This window comes from Pleurodeles waltl, chromosome 3_1 (assembly GCF_031143425.1).
Source record: "Pleurodeles waltl isolate 20211129_DDA chromosome 3_1, aPleWal1.hap1.20221129, whole genome shotgun sequence".
Taxonomy (NCBI): Eukaryota; Metazoa; Chordata; class Amphibia; order Caudata; family Salamandridae; genus Pleurodeles; species Pleurodeles waltl.
Window position 1 is genome coordinate 840,655,712 of NC_090440.1, and position 18,722 is coordinate 840,674,433.

Genomic DNA, 18,722 nt, shown 5'->3' on the forward strand with positions numbered 1-18,722 from the left:
TTTATTGGGCTGGATGATTTGATTGTCTACCAAATATTCTAAGTAAACCAAATTACTTGCAAGGTTTGCAGGCTTGGGCAAGACTCCTGTTGCTGAGGGTGGTACTGACAGTGATTAAGCCCTTTAGCTACTCACTCAGGTTTACTGTTGATGATTATGTCTTAAAGATAGACACCAACGTGAAGCTGGTGCAGCTCTAGTTACTTTATAACCAAGAAAGTTACGGAGTCCCCTGGAGCACAGGTTAAAACTGGTATGAACTTTAGGGGATTGAAACACCTATTTTCACCTGGTTTTTGGCATGTAAGGTTATCAGCTAGTAACCACTAGCGTAATGATAATACCCATCTAGTTTAAAGAAGTTCACACAAAATTGTATGCTGCCATCTGGTCTTGGTGTTAAAATCCCTGGATTATTCCATTTACTTATTGTCAGCCCTATTATTATATGATTCACCAAGATGCATTGCCCCTCTTTTCGGGCCCCATGTACTTTATTCTAGCAAAGCCTTTGTATTCAGCTCTATTTATACCCCTTCAAGCTTTACAGTACTATGGCTTATATCCAGATTCACCCAGAGGTCTCTGAAAATAATGTGCTATGGTGCAAGAATTCAAGATCCAATTCTTTTTTGTTGCAAGAGAGTAAGATTACAGGATTTTAACAGCAGAAGGTTGTTGGCTTTGAAATTGTGGTAAGGACTGGTATATAGTTATAAAATAAGCCACTCTGCATGCTGTCATATTAGGGATTTAACAGAGTTCAACCAACTTCTTGAGATATTTTACCTTAACCACTTTCTGGTCAGGTTGAGCTTCTGAAATCTGTTTCCTATAAGAACTTCAGTTTTAAGGAAGACACTGACTTATGTCAGGGCTGGGTAACAAGTGCTATCTTGACATCTTTGGAAAAACAAGCATTGGCAATGCAGTGGGTCTCACATTTGCTTGAAAGCTACTGGCATTTTAAATTCAAACCTGGACTTTCATGCCTCATAAATTGGTCAACCCTGCCTCCTAATGTTATCTTTTTGTGCCACAATTCCAGTGGCCCTGTATATAACTAAAGCACTGCAGCCAAAAATATAAATGTTGCCATTTAGCATTCTAATTTAAATCTGCAGGGGTAATCCCAATAGAATACCACTTTCACCACCCCACCATCAGAGTTGGTGGCTGGCTAACACAATTCCCTAACAAAAAAGACACAAGACAGCCACAGAGGTGTAAAGAAATAAATAAACTAGAAAGGTCACCCAAACATATCAAGAGTGTTCAAACAGTCATAGTGTAATAAGGATGTTAAGTTGGCCTGAATCATGGTCATAATTGCGATAAGGCGAGATTAATAAAACATACAATTATCATATATACCCAATAAAAACCTTTATCAGAAATAAACATTTGGCATTAGTCGGTAAGCTCAGGACATCTCCTAGAGGACGCCGCAGTGAAAATAGCATTCGTAAGAAACATGGTCATGCAACCATCTACAAGTACCTGGAGGGCATAAACGCATGGAAAGAAAATGACCGAAAGTTATCCATATATTTAGGCATAGTACATTACACATTTTCAGTGCTAGCAGGCCTACTGCAATGATATTACAAACAAAACCCTTAAAACACAAACTACTCTCAGCTGTAAAACAACGTTCCAGCCATGAGGGAAGTTAAAAGGACACTGAATGGTGGGAGGGGTTATTGTTTTGGGGTTCACATTAACCTAACATGGGGACCCACAGATGATCTAGACATAAAGAGCAGGTTGTGGTGAACATTGTGAAGGTGGTCCCAGTGACCTATGGCCACCACAGGCTGAGTTATGAGCAAAAATCGTATGTAAAAGAATGCCCTACAAAGCATTATCAGTCGACCGAGTGCTGCGAATATTGTAGTATGTTGACTGTAATGCTCAGAACAGCCCCTAGAGGACACCACAATAAAAATAGTATTTGTAAGAAACATGGTCATGTAACTACATAGTTTGCCCCTAGAGGGCATAACCACATGAAAACAGAATACCAGTAGTAATGCAGTGCAGCCATATATTTAGCCCCGATAGGGCATAGTGCCTTACACATTTTCAGGCCTACTACAATACTAAGGCCCTTAGAACACAAACTACTCTGAGCTATAAAACAAAAGTTCCAGCCATAAGAGAACTTAAAAACATTGAATAGTGGGAGGGGTTATTATTTTGGGGGTCCCCACTAACCGAGTGTGGGGCGCCAGAGATAATCAGAAATAAGCAGAAATAATGCATTGTGCAGAATGTTTTGGTGGTGGTCCCATTGCCCTGTAACTACCCCAGGCTGAGTTATGGGCAAAAATGTTTTGAAAAAGAATGTTTGTAAAGCATTATGTGGTGAGTTTTCCCCGAGTGCAGTGAATATTGTAGTATTGTCTCTTCCCCTGTGCCGGGAGAGCGCCTTGCAGCGTTCTGTGTTTTTTTGGAAAGCTATGGAGTGCAAAGTTAAGCGCCAAAAGAAATGACTGATTAGGTAACAGTGTGAACAATGTGACCAGCGCTCCAATACCACTAATGGAGTTCGTGTTGTTGGCGCTGTTCGCGCCGTGGCTGCCATGGAGCACGAAGGGGAGAGACAAAAGCAAAAAATAGTTTGCTGAAGTATATCTGCAATCGTTCAATTATTCATGTAGTGGGGTCCATCTGCAAGGCGGTAACAAAACCGCCCCAAGACGGGACAATCCTAAAGCATTTACCAATGACATCAAGGAATTTTTTAAAGCTAAGCCAACAAACCAGTGAACTTGATGGGCGTGGCTAAAAGCCCTGTAGCCGGGTGTCGGAAACCCCGGCTCCATATAATGGAAATCACCCGTCTGCCGAGTGCTCCGGGGGTCCCACGGAGGATGGACTTGCGACAACTGGAAACCCGGATATCCGGGTTTCCGATAACATGAAAAGAGAGGTAGGACAAAGCGCGCGGCGCGTTGTGGAAGAAGACGAAGCGAAAGATGCCGGCGAGGAGAAGGAGAGCGCGAGAAAGGACGTTCGGAAAATGGAGGAAAGCGAGAACGCGGGGAGAAGCGTTCTGGCCGTAGGAGAGGGAGAAACCATCCAAACAAGACCCTTGGGCTCCAGAGGTGGTATCGGAGAAGAAGAAGGAGACTCCGAAAGGCAACAGCTCCGCCACGTCCCTGGAGGTGCGTGGCTACAGCAGTTACGGTCCTGCCTGAAAAGCAGATTAAACGCTATCGTGGGAAGGGAGGAGGGTGGAGAGACCGAGGAGAGGGAGGCTGGGAAGGGATATTTGGGAAAGAGAACCCAAAAAGGGGGGAGCACTAATAATTAACACAGAGGCAGTTAAGGTTAATGCGGTAAAGAAGCTTGGTTTCCACCAAGGTGAAACGGGAGAGGATTTTATCCCCTATACCCAGCCTATTTTCCCCTCAGATCTGGATCTCTACACCAGACCGTCACCATCCACACTACATCTCTCTCTCTCTCTCTCTTTCTACACCCCCTCCCCTCACTAACATCATCCCAACAAGTCACCCAGATGTACGACTTACCTACTTCTCATTCTTTTTCCGGTCAACCTGATATCATCACCACCGAGAAACATCTCACCAACCACCGGGAACCCTAGGAAAAGAGAAGAACAGAGGAAGTCATCAAAACATAAGGAAAAGACAGAGACTGTGTTAAAACACCTGTACACAGAATAAAACCTCTTATATTCTGCCGTCAACCTGAGTGTCTCTTTAATCCCCACCGCTATCCCCACTGCCACAAGCTGCTATCCCCACTGCCACAAGCCCACAGATAGATAACAACAGGTCAGAAAGCCCTTGCGCTTGACCTAAAAAATTAGCCCACAGCAACAAGCCAAGAATAATGAATACAATTCAAAACATCAAATACCGGTTAGCAGAGCATGATTTCTTTACATCAACACAATTACTGATTCTATCAATAATCAACTAGAGAATAGCCTCGACCATGTGACTTTCTATAGCCAGCCTACCCCATACTTAAAGACATGCTAAATTAGGCACCAATTCAGTCATTAGCACCTAAAGGTTTAACTATATCACAGTGGTGCGGCAGTCCTTGGGTTGTCTGGTAATTTAAAGCAGCTGCATTTTGAGACCAACAAGCAAAAAACACAAAGCCATATGCTAAGCTAGTATGAAAACCTCACACTTGAAATCCCGAAGTTCAAACACATACAAAATATTAGGCAAGTTTACTCAAGATCAACTCCCAAAACATGGAGTGACCTGACATCTGACTATCAAATTTATCCAAAACGTTCCCAAAAAATGGACCACTGCTATTCAGTACATGCTTTGGGATAATACCGATATTATTCCACAAGTGAGTTAACAATACATAAACAACTAGACTCTAATCACTAAATTGTTGAAGGTGTAGGAGAATAACAGTTCCCACAACCACGGTTTCCCCCCCCAAAAAAAGAAAAAAATCCCTTCCAACCTAAACTTACCTATTCCTGGGAGCAAGACAAGGCCCGTCACTAGAGGAAATGTACATATTTGTAAAAGATATGTTGCGTTTATTAAACTCAAGAAATGTATCTGATATTTCTACAAAGTGAACAAAAATAATTCCTTCCAAAAAAGTAAAACATGTAATGTAAATAATTTATTAATTTATACGCCAATTCAACGTCTCTTCTGGTACTGCATTTTTATGTAACCATACAGATCGACTACTAATTGAACATAAATAACTCCTATGAGCACTCGCTACATGGGCATTCTTCTATATATGTCTGTGTCATCGCAAGCGCCCATCTGTGAAGTTAGCCTAAATAGTTCCAGCTTTATCTGGTTGGTGATAGAAGCATTTTCTGCTTTTGGAGAGACTGACCTTGTTGTCAAGGCACATTTAAAAGTCAGAGCATTTGGTAGACAAAACACGTTTTTAATTTCTGGCATAACTGTAAAACAGTGCAAATGTTAATAATGAAATATGACAATGGTTAAATAAAATAACAAGTAAGACAAAAAAATGGAAGACGTGGAATGAGGCCATCAAGCACTGGGAGCAAAACAGAAGCGGAAAAAAAAAATCTACATTCTGTAAGGTTTCAAAATGAATAAAGCTGCTGGAACCGCGCTCCTGAAAGTACAAATATCTGAGTTTAAGGGAAAAGTTATCCAAGTATGATCCAACACACAAGAGACTAGCATCAAGCCATTTCCTATGTGAAACCTGTTATCAAGTTTCCCCGGGTGACTAAACTGTTATTGCCCACAAAAACAAACAAAGCACTGTGGCCGCCATGAGCGTGAAGTAGAGACACAAAAGGAAAAAGAAGTTCGCTCACAGTTAAACATAGCGGCAATCGTGTAATTATCCATGTAACAGGCTCGGTCCCCAAGGCAGTAACAAAACCGCCCCAAGGTGGGAGAAACGTAAAGCATTTACCCATGACGTCAAGTAGTTTTTGAAAGGGAAGCCCAGGAACAAATGAAAGAGATGGGTGTGATGTGGACGTGGTTAAAAGCCCACAGTACTTACAACAGGTCAAAGCGCATGTACGCTTGATCTAATGGGGGTACATTATTTCCAGTGGGAGTATTTCATTCACTTTTTATAATATGCAACAAATCTTTGGATTGTAGACCATACAGCTGCTAAAATGGACTAAATCCCATGGAATCTTAGGGCACTTGTTTGATCAAAACCAGTACCCAGAATAATATGCCTTATTCTGGGTACCCAGCATCAGTCTTCCCGAGGAAGGTTTTGAAGTTCTATTGAACCTTTTGACCGGCCCATGTATTTTGGGATGGTAGACACTGGTTGTGATACACTTGATTTTTAGTAACTTTTGTTTCTCTCTCATGATCTTGGATATTAATCCAATAGGTTAACCTGTAAATACTTTGTTGTGAAGTTACCCAAGGAAACACATGTGGCAGAGAAATCACTGCTTTTGCTTTGGTCATGGTTCTTAGTTGTGTGGCCATGGGATACTGAGTGTTAACTATCACCAGCATACATCTGTATCCTTAACAGTTAGGGTTCACGGAATCAAAAACGTCTATTGCGACTTGAAAACAAGAACTGTACTGGGAAACGGAAGAGTAGTGCCCACGGTGCAGCTTTTGCACCATAATTCTGTCAGTTTTTACAGCCCAACAGTGATACCCCATGTCCTGTAGGCTCTTGCCCAATAAAACATACGGACCACTCTAAATGAGTTTTTGAAAAGCTATTATTGGATAGCTCATTGACCTGGGAACAAATAACGTGAGAAGGCAACAGTTGTTCCCAGGTTTCATCTTTGTTCAGTGCAGTACAATAGACAGTTTTACTCCACAAAGTTGGATGTTGCTGGGTATGCCCATCATTGTTATGTTATGTTATGCTATGAAAATGTATTAAACGCAGAGCTACCCGAAGGCCTTTCAGCGCTATACCGAAACACCTTTGAATATACAGCTTTGGGACACAAACTAAAATAACCAAGTTTTTAATAGCCGCCGGAACGACAGTTCGTGGCTGGTTTGACGTAGATTCAGTGGTAATGAATTCCACAATCTAGCTCCAAGATACGATATTGATCTTCCTCCCATTTGGCCTTTTTTATTGGGGTGATGACCGCTAGGGCCATGGCGGATGATCTAAGCTGTCTGGTAGGTTTGTAAAAAGAAGCCAGGGTTTCGCAATATTGGTGGGCCTTTGTCATATAGTGCTGTATGAATGTAACATAAAAATGTAAATTTTATCCGTTGCTCCAAAGGAAGCCAGTGCAACGTTGATAAAGCTGGCCGATTCATGCCTGTGTAGATTGAAGAGAAGGCGGGCAGCAGTGTTTTGCACCACCTGCAATTTCTTCATAACATATTTTGGTGCACCAAGAAACAGAGCGTTCCCATAATCCAGCCGAGAGATTATTAAGGCCTGTATGATGAGCCTCTTTGCAATGAATGGGAGTATTTTGAAAATCTATCTAAGAAGTCTGAGTATGCCAAAACAGGAGGAGGATTTTTTTTGTGCTTGATGATCCATGGTCCACCATGAATCAAACCATACTCCCAGACTCTTAATGCTTTCTTTGGGCAATGGAAGATCTTCTAATGGTTGTAAGACTGGGAAGATTAAGTTTGGTTTTGCCTGGTGACCCAGAAACATAACCTCTGTCTTGTCTCCGTTCAACTTAAGTCTACAGGTGGACATCCATTTAGAGATTGCCTGTAGACAAGGAATGAGCCGAGAATTGGTTGAGTTCTGATCGGTAGAAAAGGATACCACAAGCTGGGTGTCATCTGCATATGACACTACAGAGAGTCCATAGAGCTCCACTACTTTTGCCAGAGGGGCCATATAGATATTAAATAACGTAGGGCTCAAAGAAGAGCCCTGAGGCACCCCCCACTTACTCTTAAAACAGCTTGAATAAAAGGAACGGCCCAAAACTTGAAATGATCTTGCTTCCAAGAATGAGGCAAACCCACTCCGGGCATTGCCTTAGACTCCACTTTCTCTGGAGTAAAATATTGTGCTCCACTGTTTCAAAGGCAGCACTAAGATCGAGAAGCATGATTGCCGAGACACAGCCCTGATCTACGCGTTTCCTAACTTCTTCAGTGACTGAGATTAATGCGGATTCCGTACTATGTATGGGTCTAAAGCCAATCTGAGATTGATGGCGAATGTTATTTTCCTCCAAAAAACTCGAAAGATGAGTATTGACATGTTTTTAAGGTACTTTGGCAAGGGCTGGCAGCATAGAGATTGGTCTATAGTTGCCAGGGATGAGTGGATCCAGGCTGTGCTTCTTAATCAGCGGCTTCACAATTTCATGTTTCCATTGTGGATGAACGTGCCGACTGATAGTGACATGTTCAGCAGCTCAGTTACCACAGGGACTATTATTGAAGCCCCTTGTCCTAATATTGAAGGTGGGGCCGGATCCTGGGGAGACCCTGATTTAAGGGTGGTCAATAGTATAGAGACTGCTTCAGGAGAGAGGGGAGGAATATATGTAAACCTTGCTGCACCCTTGAAACACTCCTCATCTACCGCTTGGGGACTCTGGGTATTGTATTGGAAAGGTTGAATAGATCTCTGCAATTTTTTCCCGAACAAAATCCAGCAAAGTCATTACTATGTTTATGCAAGGCTTCTACAGTGTCTGTGTGTGCCTGAGGAGAAGTAAATTATTTTAACAGGAGATAGATTTCCTTCGGGGAGTTAGAGCTCTGTTCGATTTTATCTGCATAATATGCGCTTTGGGCTGCTTTAATTTCAGCATGAAACCTTCGGATAGCCTTCCTATACTCAACTTTAGAGGAAGTCTCATAGGATTTTCTCAATTTTCGCTCCAGCCGCCTACATTCCTTCTTTATTAGGCTAAGATGTTTGGAGAACCAGGGGGCACTTTTTTCGTATGTCCATATGTCCGTATATGGAAGAATTGTGTCTAACCTTTTGCTAATCCAATTATTAAATGAGTCTAAAGATGTAGCCATATTCCCATTCAGTGTGAATTTTGAACTCTCTAAGATGTCAGTCCATTCTTTAGTCTTAAGCATATGCCAGCACCTATAAGGTTGGATAATGCTTTGGGAGGGTGTTTCCAACACTGGAAGGGGAAGGGAGAGAGAGATTAGTTAATGATTGGACCAGGCCAAAGGGGTGGGGGGGCAGGGCAGTTAAGTTGGCTGTATTGCTGAAAACTAAGTTAGTGGTATGACCCTTGATGTGTGTAGGGCCCCTGATCAGTTGTGTGAGATCTAAGGCCTCCATATCTAACAGAAGTCTCTTAGCAGCTGCATTCTCTCTCTGCGTGAATACTAAAATCTCCAAATATTGTGAAATTTGGCTTTTTACAAATTAAGTCTGCCACTTGCTCTGAAAAAGCTTGAAGAAAATGCAATGAAGAGCCAGCGGGGCAATACACTAAGGCCCCCGGAGAAACTATATTGAGGATTTAAAGAGAATGAAAAATACCTACTCTCACAATCTAATAACTTAAGTGGATGGGTGGTGACCTTAACTGAATCCTTGACAATAATGGCAATACTCCCCTCCTTTCCCAGAGACTCTGTCATGCCTTATGATTGAGTATGTATTAGGTAAAGCCAGGGAAATATCAGGAGCTGAGCCCTCATGGAGCCATGTTTCCATTGGGAACAGGGCTGTAGGTGTTAATTCATTAAGTAGAAGATTGATATCCAGTTTGTGGGCAGCTAAAGATCTACAATTTGTGTGGAGAAACAAGCTATGTGGCGCTTTATGTGATACAGGTATGTTCTGTATCAGAGGTTGGGGGGGTCTATCACCTCTACTATAGGACCAGGTAACTTCCCTGGCAACCGTTTGTTCATTACCTTTGGCTCCTATATTAAATCAAATTAAAGTGAATGGAGAAATTCATCATCATATGTAAGCTTACCTATGCTAAGATAACCATAGTTACTGGCCCCTGGGCCCGGACTAGCATAGACGGCCCGCTGCACGTCCGCAGTATTGAAGGTTTTTAAGTCCTCAGATAACAGGAGGATCAGACGGATAGACCATTGACTTCCTCAAGATGGTGTGGGTAAGTGTGCTTCAGAAGAGGTCGGAAAATGGCTGCCGTCTCAGTACACTGAGACAGGCAGGCACAATCCTTCCTCAGAGTGTAAAAGGGCCTCGTTTAAAACACTGGTAAGTTTGGTTCTGAAAGTTGTAATCCCAACAGAGTAAAAATGAATACAAACACTGTTCCTTACATTTAAAATACCATCGGCCTCTGAACACGGACCATGGTTTGTAAAATCAATAACCCTCCCCAAATAGTAAAAAGAGCGCCAAAAACAAATATAGACTGTTGAACACTAAATAAATGAAAAGGCTTTCACCTGCAGCTGCAAAGTCAAAGATATTCCGCTGTGCGGCCGCAGCATTGAAGGTTTTTAAATCCTCAGATAACAGGAGGATCAGACGGCTTGCCCGCTGACCTCCTCTAGATGGCGTCCATAAGTGTGCTCCTGAAGAGGTTGGAAAATGGCTGCCATCTCAGTACACTGAGACCGGCAGGCATAATCCTTCCTCAGAGTGTAAAAGGGCCTTGGTTCAAACACTGGTAACTCTAGTTCTCAAAGTTATAATCCCAACAGAGTAAAAACGAATAAAAACACTGTTCCTTAAATTTAAAACACCATCAGCCTCTGAACAAGGACCATGGTTTGTAAAATCAATAACCCTCCCTCAAATAGTAAAAAGAGTGCCAAAAAACGAATATAGACTGTTGAAAACTAAATAAATGATTGATTGTTTAACAGATACATGGGAAAAGATTGGGCCCTTTTTTTATACTCCAAGGAGTTAGGTGGTTTCCCCCAACAACTGCACAAAGACAGCTACTGCTTACCAAATCAGAATCTCAGTTACCTGAGAGTGGCTCAAATTGAATAGGCAACAAAAACATTTACAGAAGGGCAAAATCACCAAATAGAACACCAAAGTGACATATTGTTTGTGCTATTTGTTGGTAACTGGGACCTTGAGTTGGTGAAATGTACTCACATTTGATGTACAGTTATCCAATTGCCCCTCCTCTACCCATTCTGAGCTTTACCAAAGTGCAGATAGGTAATGTGGCCTTGGGATGACTCATTTGGCTACCTCTTTTGACGTGTGTTTGTAAAGATGGGGCCATAATGTTGTTCTTGGGACTGATGGAAAGTTGCAACCATATCAACAAATTCCTGCATTGTGATTCTAGCTTGATGTATATTCGGGCTTGGGTCTTTCTCATTAAGACATCAGGAGCCTCTTCTAGGTAGATAAAGGTGAATAATCTTCTTTGGAAACTTTTAAGGCTCATAGCCACTGATTACAGTAGGATAAAAAGAGAACTTGTGGTGTCTTCTCAGAGCTTACCTGTTTCAACATGCCTGTAACCAGGCATGATCAGGGTACACACCAGTTATTTTAATTAGGCTTTCTTTATATGTGGCACTGTCCCTTGAGGGATTGCTGCAAGTTAGGCAGCCTCTAGCGGAGCAAAGAAGTGGGGCATGGCCTGTTGATTCTTGTGTTAGACGGCTTGCAGAGCCACCCTATCAAATAACTCAAAGAACGTTGCACCATTGTGTTTTCATAATGCTAATGATGCTGGCTGGGAGATGCTGTCTTTTTGGTAGGCAGAGCAAAATACTTAGTTGATCTTCTGAAACGCTACTGCTTGTTGTCACTGTCTGTTCTTGGTCTCCTATCATGTGTTCTTACAGTTGTTTTGACTTCTGCATGAGACTTAAGACAGTTGCTCCATATGCTTGCAGTGTGTCCATCATTCAAACCCCACTTTTATTATGTTAAGATGTTGATATGTAGTGGGGTGATCAATGAGGAGACTTGGAGGGTTTTCGGTAGTTCATCATTTATTGCCAGATAGTTGGCCAAAGAAGAATGGGGATACAGCAAATAGATTATCAGTAGCAGCTGGCCAGGGAGGTGGATGTAGTTTTTAAAATGCTGCTTTTCTTCTGCAGTTTAAGGTTTAATCTCTTGTTCTCTCTGATTGTTTGGTTTAGCTAAACATGTCCTTGGTTACTGCATACTACGTATGGAACCTTTATGTTCTTTGTGGGTCTAGTATACTTGGCAGTGGTGCTTGCTTTTTTCTTTCTGCAAGATTTTTTATCTTCTTTGTCTTTTTGTAGATGCAGGTTCCAGGCAATCATCTAGACTGCAATGAACAGTATAAATGCAGAGATATCAGTTGTACCTTTATTCTTTATAAAGCCCTTTGAGGTCCTTTACAATTGTGTCTGTGCTATAAAAGAAATTATGTAAATAAATAAATACAGTTTGACATTTTGATGTAGATGTACATTGGATGGGTTTATGGGTATGCCATTGTTCTGCTTTGCTTCAGACTAGGAGGGAATGAAACTAAAGAATGCGAAGAATGCAGTACTCTTAGCCTGAGTAATGAATTTATTAAGGCACTTCCCAGGTTTCAAATACAAATCTGCAAAACTAATGACGTGAGCACTTAATATGAATGCAGCAACACACTTGCAGCTACTAAAATAATCACAGCAATTGGATAATATTAGTCAGAGAAAATTCAATACATCAACAATGAATATATATGCAGTGACTACCTATACTTATGCATGCACAAAGTAAAGCTAGATATTAAGAATTAAAAATGTATCATCATGGGGATCGAATCCAACATTATCTTTGTCTGCCAAAGTCAAGCTGTGGACCCCATGAGAGCTGAGGTAGTAGAAACATTCCCCAACTGGATTGTTCTTAGCAATGCATCTACCCTCAGAAATGAGTTCCTTCTCAGTCTGAAGCAAAGCAGAACAAATTGGAGTAGTCGGCACGATGAGGTGAAAGATTGAATAGTGATGATTTAAAAGTTAAACCAATTTGGCAAGAAGTCAAAACCGGTTTCCCAGGATCCAAATGAGATTCCAGGGTGGGTCAAAGAACCTTATAATAGTCTTGTGAATGAATGGTCCTGTGGTGCAGGTTTATGCAAGAGCTGGGACGGATGTCTTGGTGATGTTGAGCCAAAAAATGTTTTACTCTGTTTACAGAAAGTATTACTGAAACAGGGATGCGATTTATTTATTATAGGCAGACTGGGCTGGATCCTATTATCTGCTTATAGAAAAATGCACATAAAATGTAGGCAGTTAGAACAAGAAAACCAGCAATTAGAGAGGCAGCTAGTTGAAGCTAAAAACAATGTAAATATGCTTTCTTGTCAGAATAAGTTATTGCGCGATAAAGCAGAACAGCCATATAGCCCGATTCACAGGCACGGTATAAAGAGCCTTACCCATGAGCTGAAATATAATCAGGAAGAATATTAGGAAGATGCTAACTTCTGGATCTGCGATTAGTTATATTTATCACCCACTGGTTTTGCAGTATTGTCTGAGACATTACATCTTCCCACTTGAAACTAAATAGAAACCAAAAGTATGACTGAAATTCTCTGAACTTCTTACCGAGGTATCTATGATTGCACATTCTGAAATGTCTGGGGTTTGTGAGCCCTTGTGTTGCAAATGTTTGCTTACAGTTGTCATGAGTCTAGTCGCATTTAAAACCTTTGTACCCAATTCATTTGAGTTGGAGAAGTTGCTGTGAACATTTTATACGTTTTTATTCCCCGTTTCTGTTGTTTTGTATGCTGTTCTATTCTAGCAATTTGTAAGGCACAGGCTATCACCCAGAAGGCACACCTGACTCTGAAATGGTTGCCAGCTTTTTAGAAAAGGCTGTCATATGTAGAAGTATTAAGAAAAGACAGGTTTTGAAAGCTGTGCAAAGGAAATGAAAGTTTTTTAGGTCAGCATAACTCCAGAGAGAGCACATTCCAGTGTATAGAAGGCAGGCCAGAAAGAAAATGAGCACCCATCTTTCTTCATAATTTGACCTCTGGGCAAACTCTGCAGCCTGCAAGAAGACCTGAGTGGGTGAAGGATATATTCCTTACTTACCTACAGCAATATGATCTATGTAATATGCACAATGTAACCAGTCTGAAACTGGTTCTAATTCGTACTGTTTGCCGTGATCTCAGTGTCTCCTCCTACTCTTCCTTGTCGAAAGCCCCCACATTCATCTCTCAGCTGTCTTTTAACTTCTGGAAGTAGTCTGGTGAGTTATCATTTATTTTTGTATTGATCAGAGATACCACCTTTCTTACTGAGAATGTCATTTTCTACCCTATCCTCCAACAGGGAGGGTTCAGGTAGCTCTGTGTTGTTTGGGATGTTAGTCCTTAGGATATGTCTAATTTGGATTTGCAAAAGCCTCTCAGTGCCAGGCCTTTTTTATTAATTCTGCAGGTCCCTACATTGAATCATCTCAGTGCCTGCCCATATGACACCCGTTTTACTTTTTTGAATTCGGTCTCAGCATTGGAATATTTCCAGTTTGCCTACCGCCTCAGCATATCACTGTCCAAAGTGGGTTTGGCCCAGTGAGAACTCTCAGGAATCTACTGATCACCTTCCAAAGTGACATCATGGTATATGTATCAGCAGCTCCCGCATCATAATATATCTATAGAGTGCTGCCAGGTAGCCAACTGTGTTGCATAGTAGCATTTAGTGACATCAGGCAGTGGTATACCTCCATCTTATTTCCCTCTCATTTACTTCTGAAGAGATATTCGTGGTGCTCCACCATTTCAGTGAAATAGTTGGAGCGCTGCCTCTAATTTTTGGAAGGAACTGCTCTGGATTTTATCAGGGGCTTTCTGCAGAGCATATAAGAACTGTGGCAGGTAGAGCATTTTGACCATGGCAGCCCTACCAAGTAGTGAAAGCGCCCCTCCGAAATCTTTCTAGTAGTTAATTTTTTTCCTCTTTTTTTAATCATCTTTCATCACTGTTACACAAGCTGTAAGTGAATCCAGATGATAGTTTGGATGCTCCCTGAAGTTCAAAATCTTTCTAGTAGTTTGTACAGGTTTTTCTCTAAGGAGCCATCCCCTGCTCATATAGTTTTATCCATCTGTTGACTGTCAGTACTGGCTGTGCTATGTAAAGAAGTACATCATCGTCAAAGAGCGATATTCGTTACTCCTAAGTGCCCCCCCACCCCAAAGCTTACCCCTAATCAAAGGATCCTCTCTGACCCATGCTGCCAAAGGCTCCAGTGCTAATGTATATATTATTGGGGAAGGGAGCACCTGTTCTTGTGTCAGGCAACATCACAGCTGTTGGCTCATATACTTCCTTATAGTGTTCCTTACTTCCATACAGCCTCCTCAGGTTATGTTGTTGTCCTTTGTTTGGCATGAAGCCAGATTGACCTGGATGAACCAGTCATAATTATCCACTGTAATCAGGATGCCAAAACATTCTCGAAGATTTTAGCCTCTGCATTCAATAACAAAATAGGCCTGTACAAGGCACGTTCATTCAGAGGTTTGCCATCTTTCAGTGTCCCTACCATAGTGGCTTGGTGCTGGTCATAGGGGAGCTGACTCTGGAGGATTTGTCTCTCCACCTTAGAGTGTCCCAAACTGTAGGCCCTCAGGACTTTTAAGTCGCCACCCGGAAGATGATCTGATATGCAGAGTGTTACTCACCACCGCCTGGCAGGTGGGGAGAAGGGGAGCCTCCCTACTATGCCACACTTGTAATCCCCCTTCTAGCTGCCTCCTGTTTTTCACTCCCTCCCAATGTGGAGTCCAGGCCTTCTCTCACTTATGGTCACTCCTAATACAGGCTCGGCAGATGGTGAGGGACAGCCTTCCATGTATCCTCTCTTATTGCCCCTTAAGTTCCTCAGAAGCTTCTAGTTTCATATGTGTGGCGGGGAACTGAGAGAACGCGTTGGCTGGTGTCTGGGCCAATATGCTCCTTTTTAAGGCCCCACAGTTGATAGCCACCAGACGGGGAGCAGAAGAACTCAGTGGCAGAGAGGGCTTGAAAAAGGGCTAATCCAAATTCAGAGCTAGATGGCCTGGCTGTGACTTCGAGGTATGAGGTAATCCAAGCTAGCAACTTCGACCATACCTCAGTCACATGGATACAATCCACCAGGTGGTTGTGGGAAACAGTGTGGAAGGCTGCAGGATGGGTGAGTAGGACTAGAGTTGTGTACTCTTCCTGATCCAACACCAATCTGAGATTGTCCAGAATTGAGCCTAAAGCTGCCTTGGTGCTGTGAAGTGACCAGAAGTAGAACTAGACTAGATCAAAAACCTCATTGCTTTCAAAGAAAGCACATATCCCCTTATTATAGGACCTTGATGGGCAAAAAAAGCAGCAAAATATGGTGAAAGTTGCTCATTCATCTCATGCCTTTTACCTCTAACACACTGGACTGAAATTGATATCAATGATAGTAAAGGCTACTTTTGCAGAATTATCTAAGAATTGTCAGCAAATGTGATTGTTACATTTATACTTCTGTCTTCCTTTAGCCTGTTTAACATCCATTATATCTGTTCTAAGTGTGGCCCAAAATAAATAATTCCAAACAGAGAATCAGGATTGCTTTCAGAAATTGGACTGGCAAGCTATGGTTCCAAGCGATTTCTCATTGCTGTAATTTGTATCACAATCTACAATAAATCTATTTCTTTCTCAAACCACCATTTCTAAAATCTTTTTTGACATCCTACAATATGGAGTGGTACTTCTGTGTTACATTTTATTGCACATTTCTGAAATTGGTCGAAAAATTGGTTGTTATTTCGGTTTACAAATTAATAACAAACACTGGTTATTTGCACTTATTTTTGTTGTTTTCCAGCCAAAGTCAACTATCATTGGTTTGATTCATGAAATGATTGCCAAATTTGATGAAGAGCTTCCTATGTATTCGCTGTCCGCCGCTGATGCACAAGAGAAGTTCGAACTCCTGTCATATATTTCAAAAGTCACTGAAGGCAAGTCACTTTTTGAACTCTTTAAATAAAAGATTATAATAATTCAGTCCCAGTCTCTCAAGTAATACAGCAGTCTTGATTCTAAGTCTTTGTATCTCTTTAGTTTAGGTATAAATAGGGTAGAAATATTTCTTAAACCATGGACACAGAATTAAAACCTGATACAAGGTGTTTCTCGTTTGCTGCATAATACATCTTATCATGCTTAAAATGTTGTTAAAAAATGTCCATTCTAAGACTTTTGAACATTCTACCTTATTTAGTGTAACAATGTATTGTTATTCTATTTCACAGCAAGCAGTACGTTCTGTTTTAGACAAATCACATTTTAAAATAAGTTCTTATATCTACAAGTTTGGTACAGCATCTTTTCTAAGTGACAAATCATAGCTAATGTCTAGACTGCCTTTCTTGGAAGATACTCACTTGCTGCCCATGAAACGCTTTATTTCATGATCTAAGAACATTGCTATAAATTACATTAAACAGTGGCCCTGCCCACTAAAACTCCTTGATTGAAACATTAGAATTGTTTTTTGAATATTTCTAGTGAACCGAAGTTGACATTCAGCATTTTTTCTTTACTCTACCTTAGAGCTCTAAATTTGCAATCACAACTACAAAAGTCCTGTCCATATATTTCTGAGGATGACACCTAGATGACACAAGTTTAAGTGGCCAGCTAAAAGGATAAGGGCCCTCTATAAGATGTCATGCAAATTAAATAAACATAAACCTGTATTCAAACCCTAGTAGTATGACCCAAAGCAGTCTGGCTTGAATCAAAGGCAATGTGTAAAGAATTTGAGCAATGCGTACATAATAGAAAAGGTCCCAAAAAACTCAAAAACAATCCACAATCAATTCTAAAATAAAGGAAAACATTTATGAGTAAAATAACATAAAAATGACACCAATCCAATAAGGAGAACCAAACAGATGATTTTTTAAAATATTTAAGTGAAAATATCACCAAAAAGCACAAAGTGATTTTCTATGAAAGGGGAAGCCCGGTGATTTGATACCAGCTGTGATGGAGTTCTGGTCAGGTACAGCAAGTGGATTGATGCTGTTAAAAGCCTGCAACAACTTTGAAAAAGTCTTAACACAGAAAACAGCTTTGTCTCTTTTTGAGAGGAAAATCCTCCTTGAGCAAGCCGCCACAAAAATTGCAGCCGCCTAGGTGGGACAAAAGGCTGGTTACTTGAAGCGTGTTGATCCTTCTGGACCCTTGGAGCTTTCTGGATTACTTGCTGAAAAGTTTCCAAGTCCCAACTCAAAATGGGGTTTAGTCATTTTTTGTCAGAGGGTGTTTGAGTCTTGACTAGGACGAAGCTGAAATTCAATCTGACACCACAAAACAGCTGGTCAGGTACTTTGTCCCGCAGGCCCCCCTGGATCTGTGGAGTAAATTTCTAAGCCCCGAGATCTACATGTGCGGGCATTTAAAGACTCAAGATGTTAGGCAGAGTCCAGCAGCAAAATCCAGTACAGTTCTAGTTGCCACTGGTCATTTGGACCTTTCAAGGAAGAGTCCTCTGGCATATTGATGTGTACCTTGAACTACACAGGAGGCCAGCGAACTGACCCTTTCTTTTTGCTGAGTACAAGAGGGAGCAAGTCCAGTTGCTAAGGGCCATTCTCAGGCCACATCCGGTAAAGCCCTCTTCCTATCTTCTGCATGTCCAAGAGTTGTTAAGAAGAGGATTCCTGGGTATACAATCTTTATACCTGGCACCACCTAGTGTGTCGCGGTGACTCTTGGGTGCTCCGTAAATAAAGGAGTAAATGTTCCTGGGGGCAACCATACCAATTTTTTTCAATAGTTCCTGTTTGCCTTACTGCAAACAATCCCACAGTGCCCCTTACTCAAAATACAAGATGGGGAAACCCTTCTCTCCTTGTGCAGAGCAAGTGTGCCCACCTAGAGGTGTGGCCAGGATAATCAGCAGCCCCCCCCAATGCAGCTTCAAGCAGAGTAATGTTAACTTTCTAAAAGTTAAATTTTCAATATATTTATAAAAAATCTGACTTTAGACCATTAGATTGGATTTTAATTTAATATTCAAATACGTCTTTGTCGCTGGTACAGGTCAAAAGTGGTAGATTGAAGTATCTAATCTATACTTTGACTTTTTCTATGTACCAGTTACAGCCTGACCAGTGTGACCAGTGACAATATTGTTTTGGGCCTAGTCACTTGGGGAACATGCCATTTATAATGTCACACCAATCCCTTTCTTAAATATTATGTGCCATACCTTGTGGGCTGCAAGGTGCTTAACGTCAGTATATTTAATTTTTTTAAACAGGTTTTCCTATCTGTCAAAATGGTGATTTGGAAATCGGC

At 41.3% G+C, this 18,722-nt stretch overlaps 1 protein-coding gene across 2 annotated transcripts in view; it reads left to right on the forward strand.

Annotated features, from left to right (window-relative positions):
* The window catches only part of UEVLD (UEV and lactate/malate dehyrogenase domains), a 185,250-nt gene that overhangs the window by 31,153 nt on the left and 135,375 nt on the right, over positions 1 to 18,722 (forward strand). For both annotated transcript variants that reach the window (XM_069223760.1, XM_069223761.1), the window contains one exon: positions 16,237 to 16,372. In XM_069223760.1, coding sequence (XP_069079861.1) covers positions 16,237 to 16,372 — 136 coding nt within the window. The remainder of the gene's footprint in view (positions 1 to 16,236; positions 16,373 to 18,722) is intronic.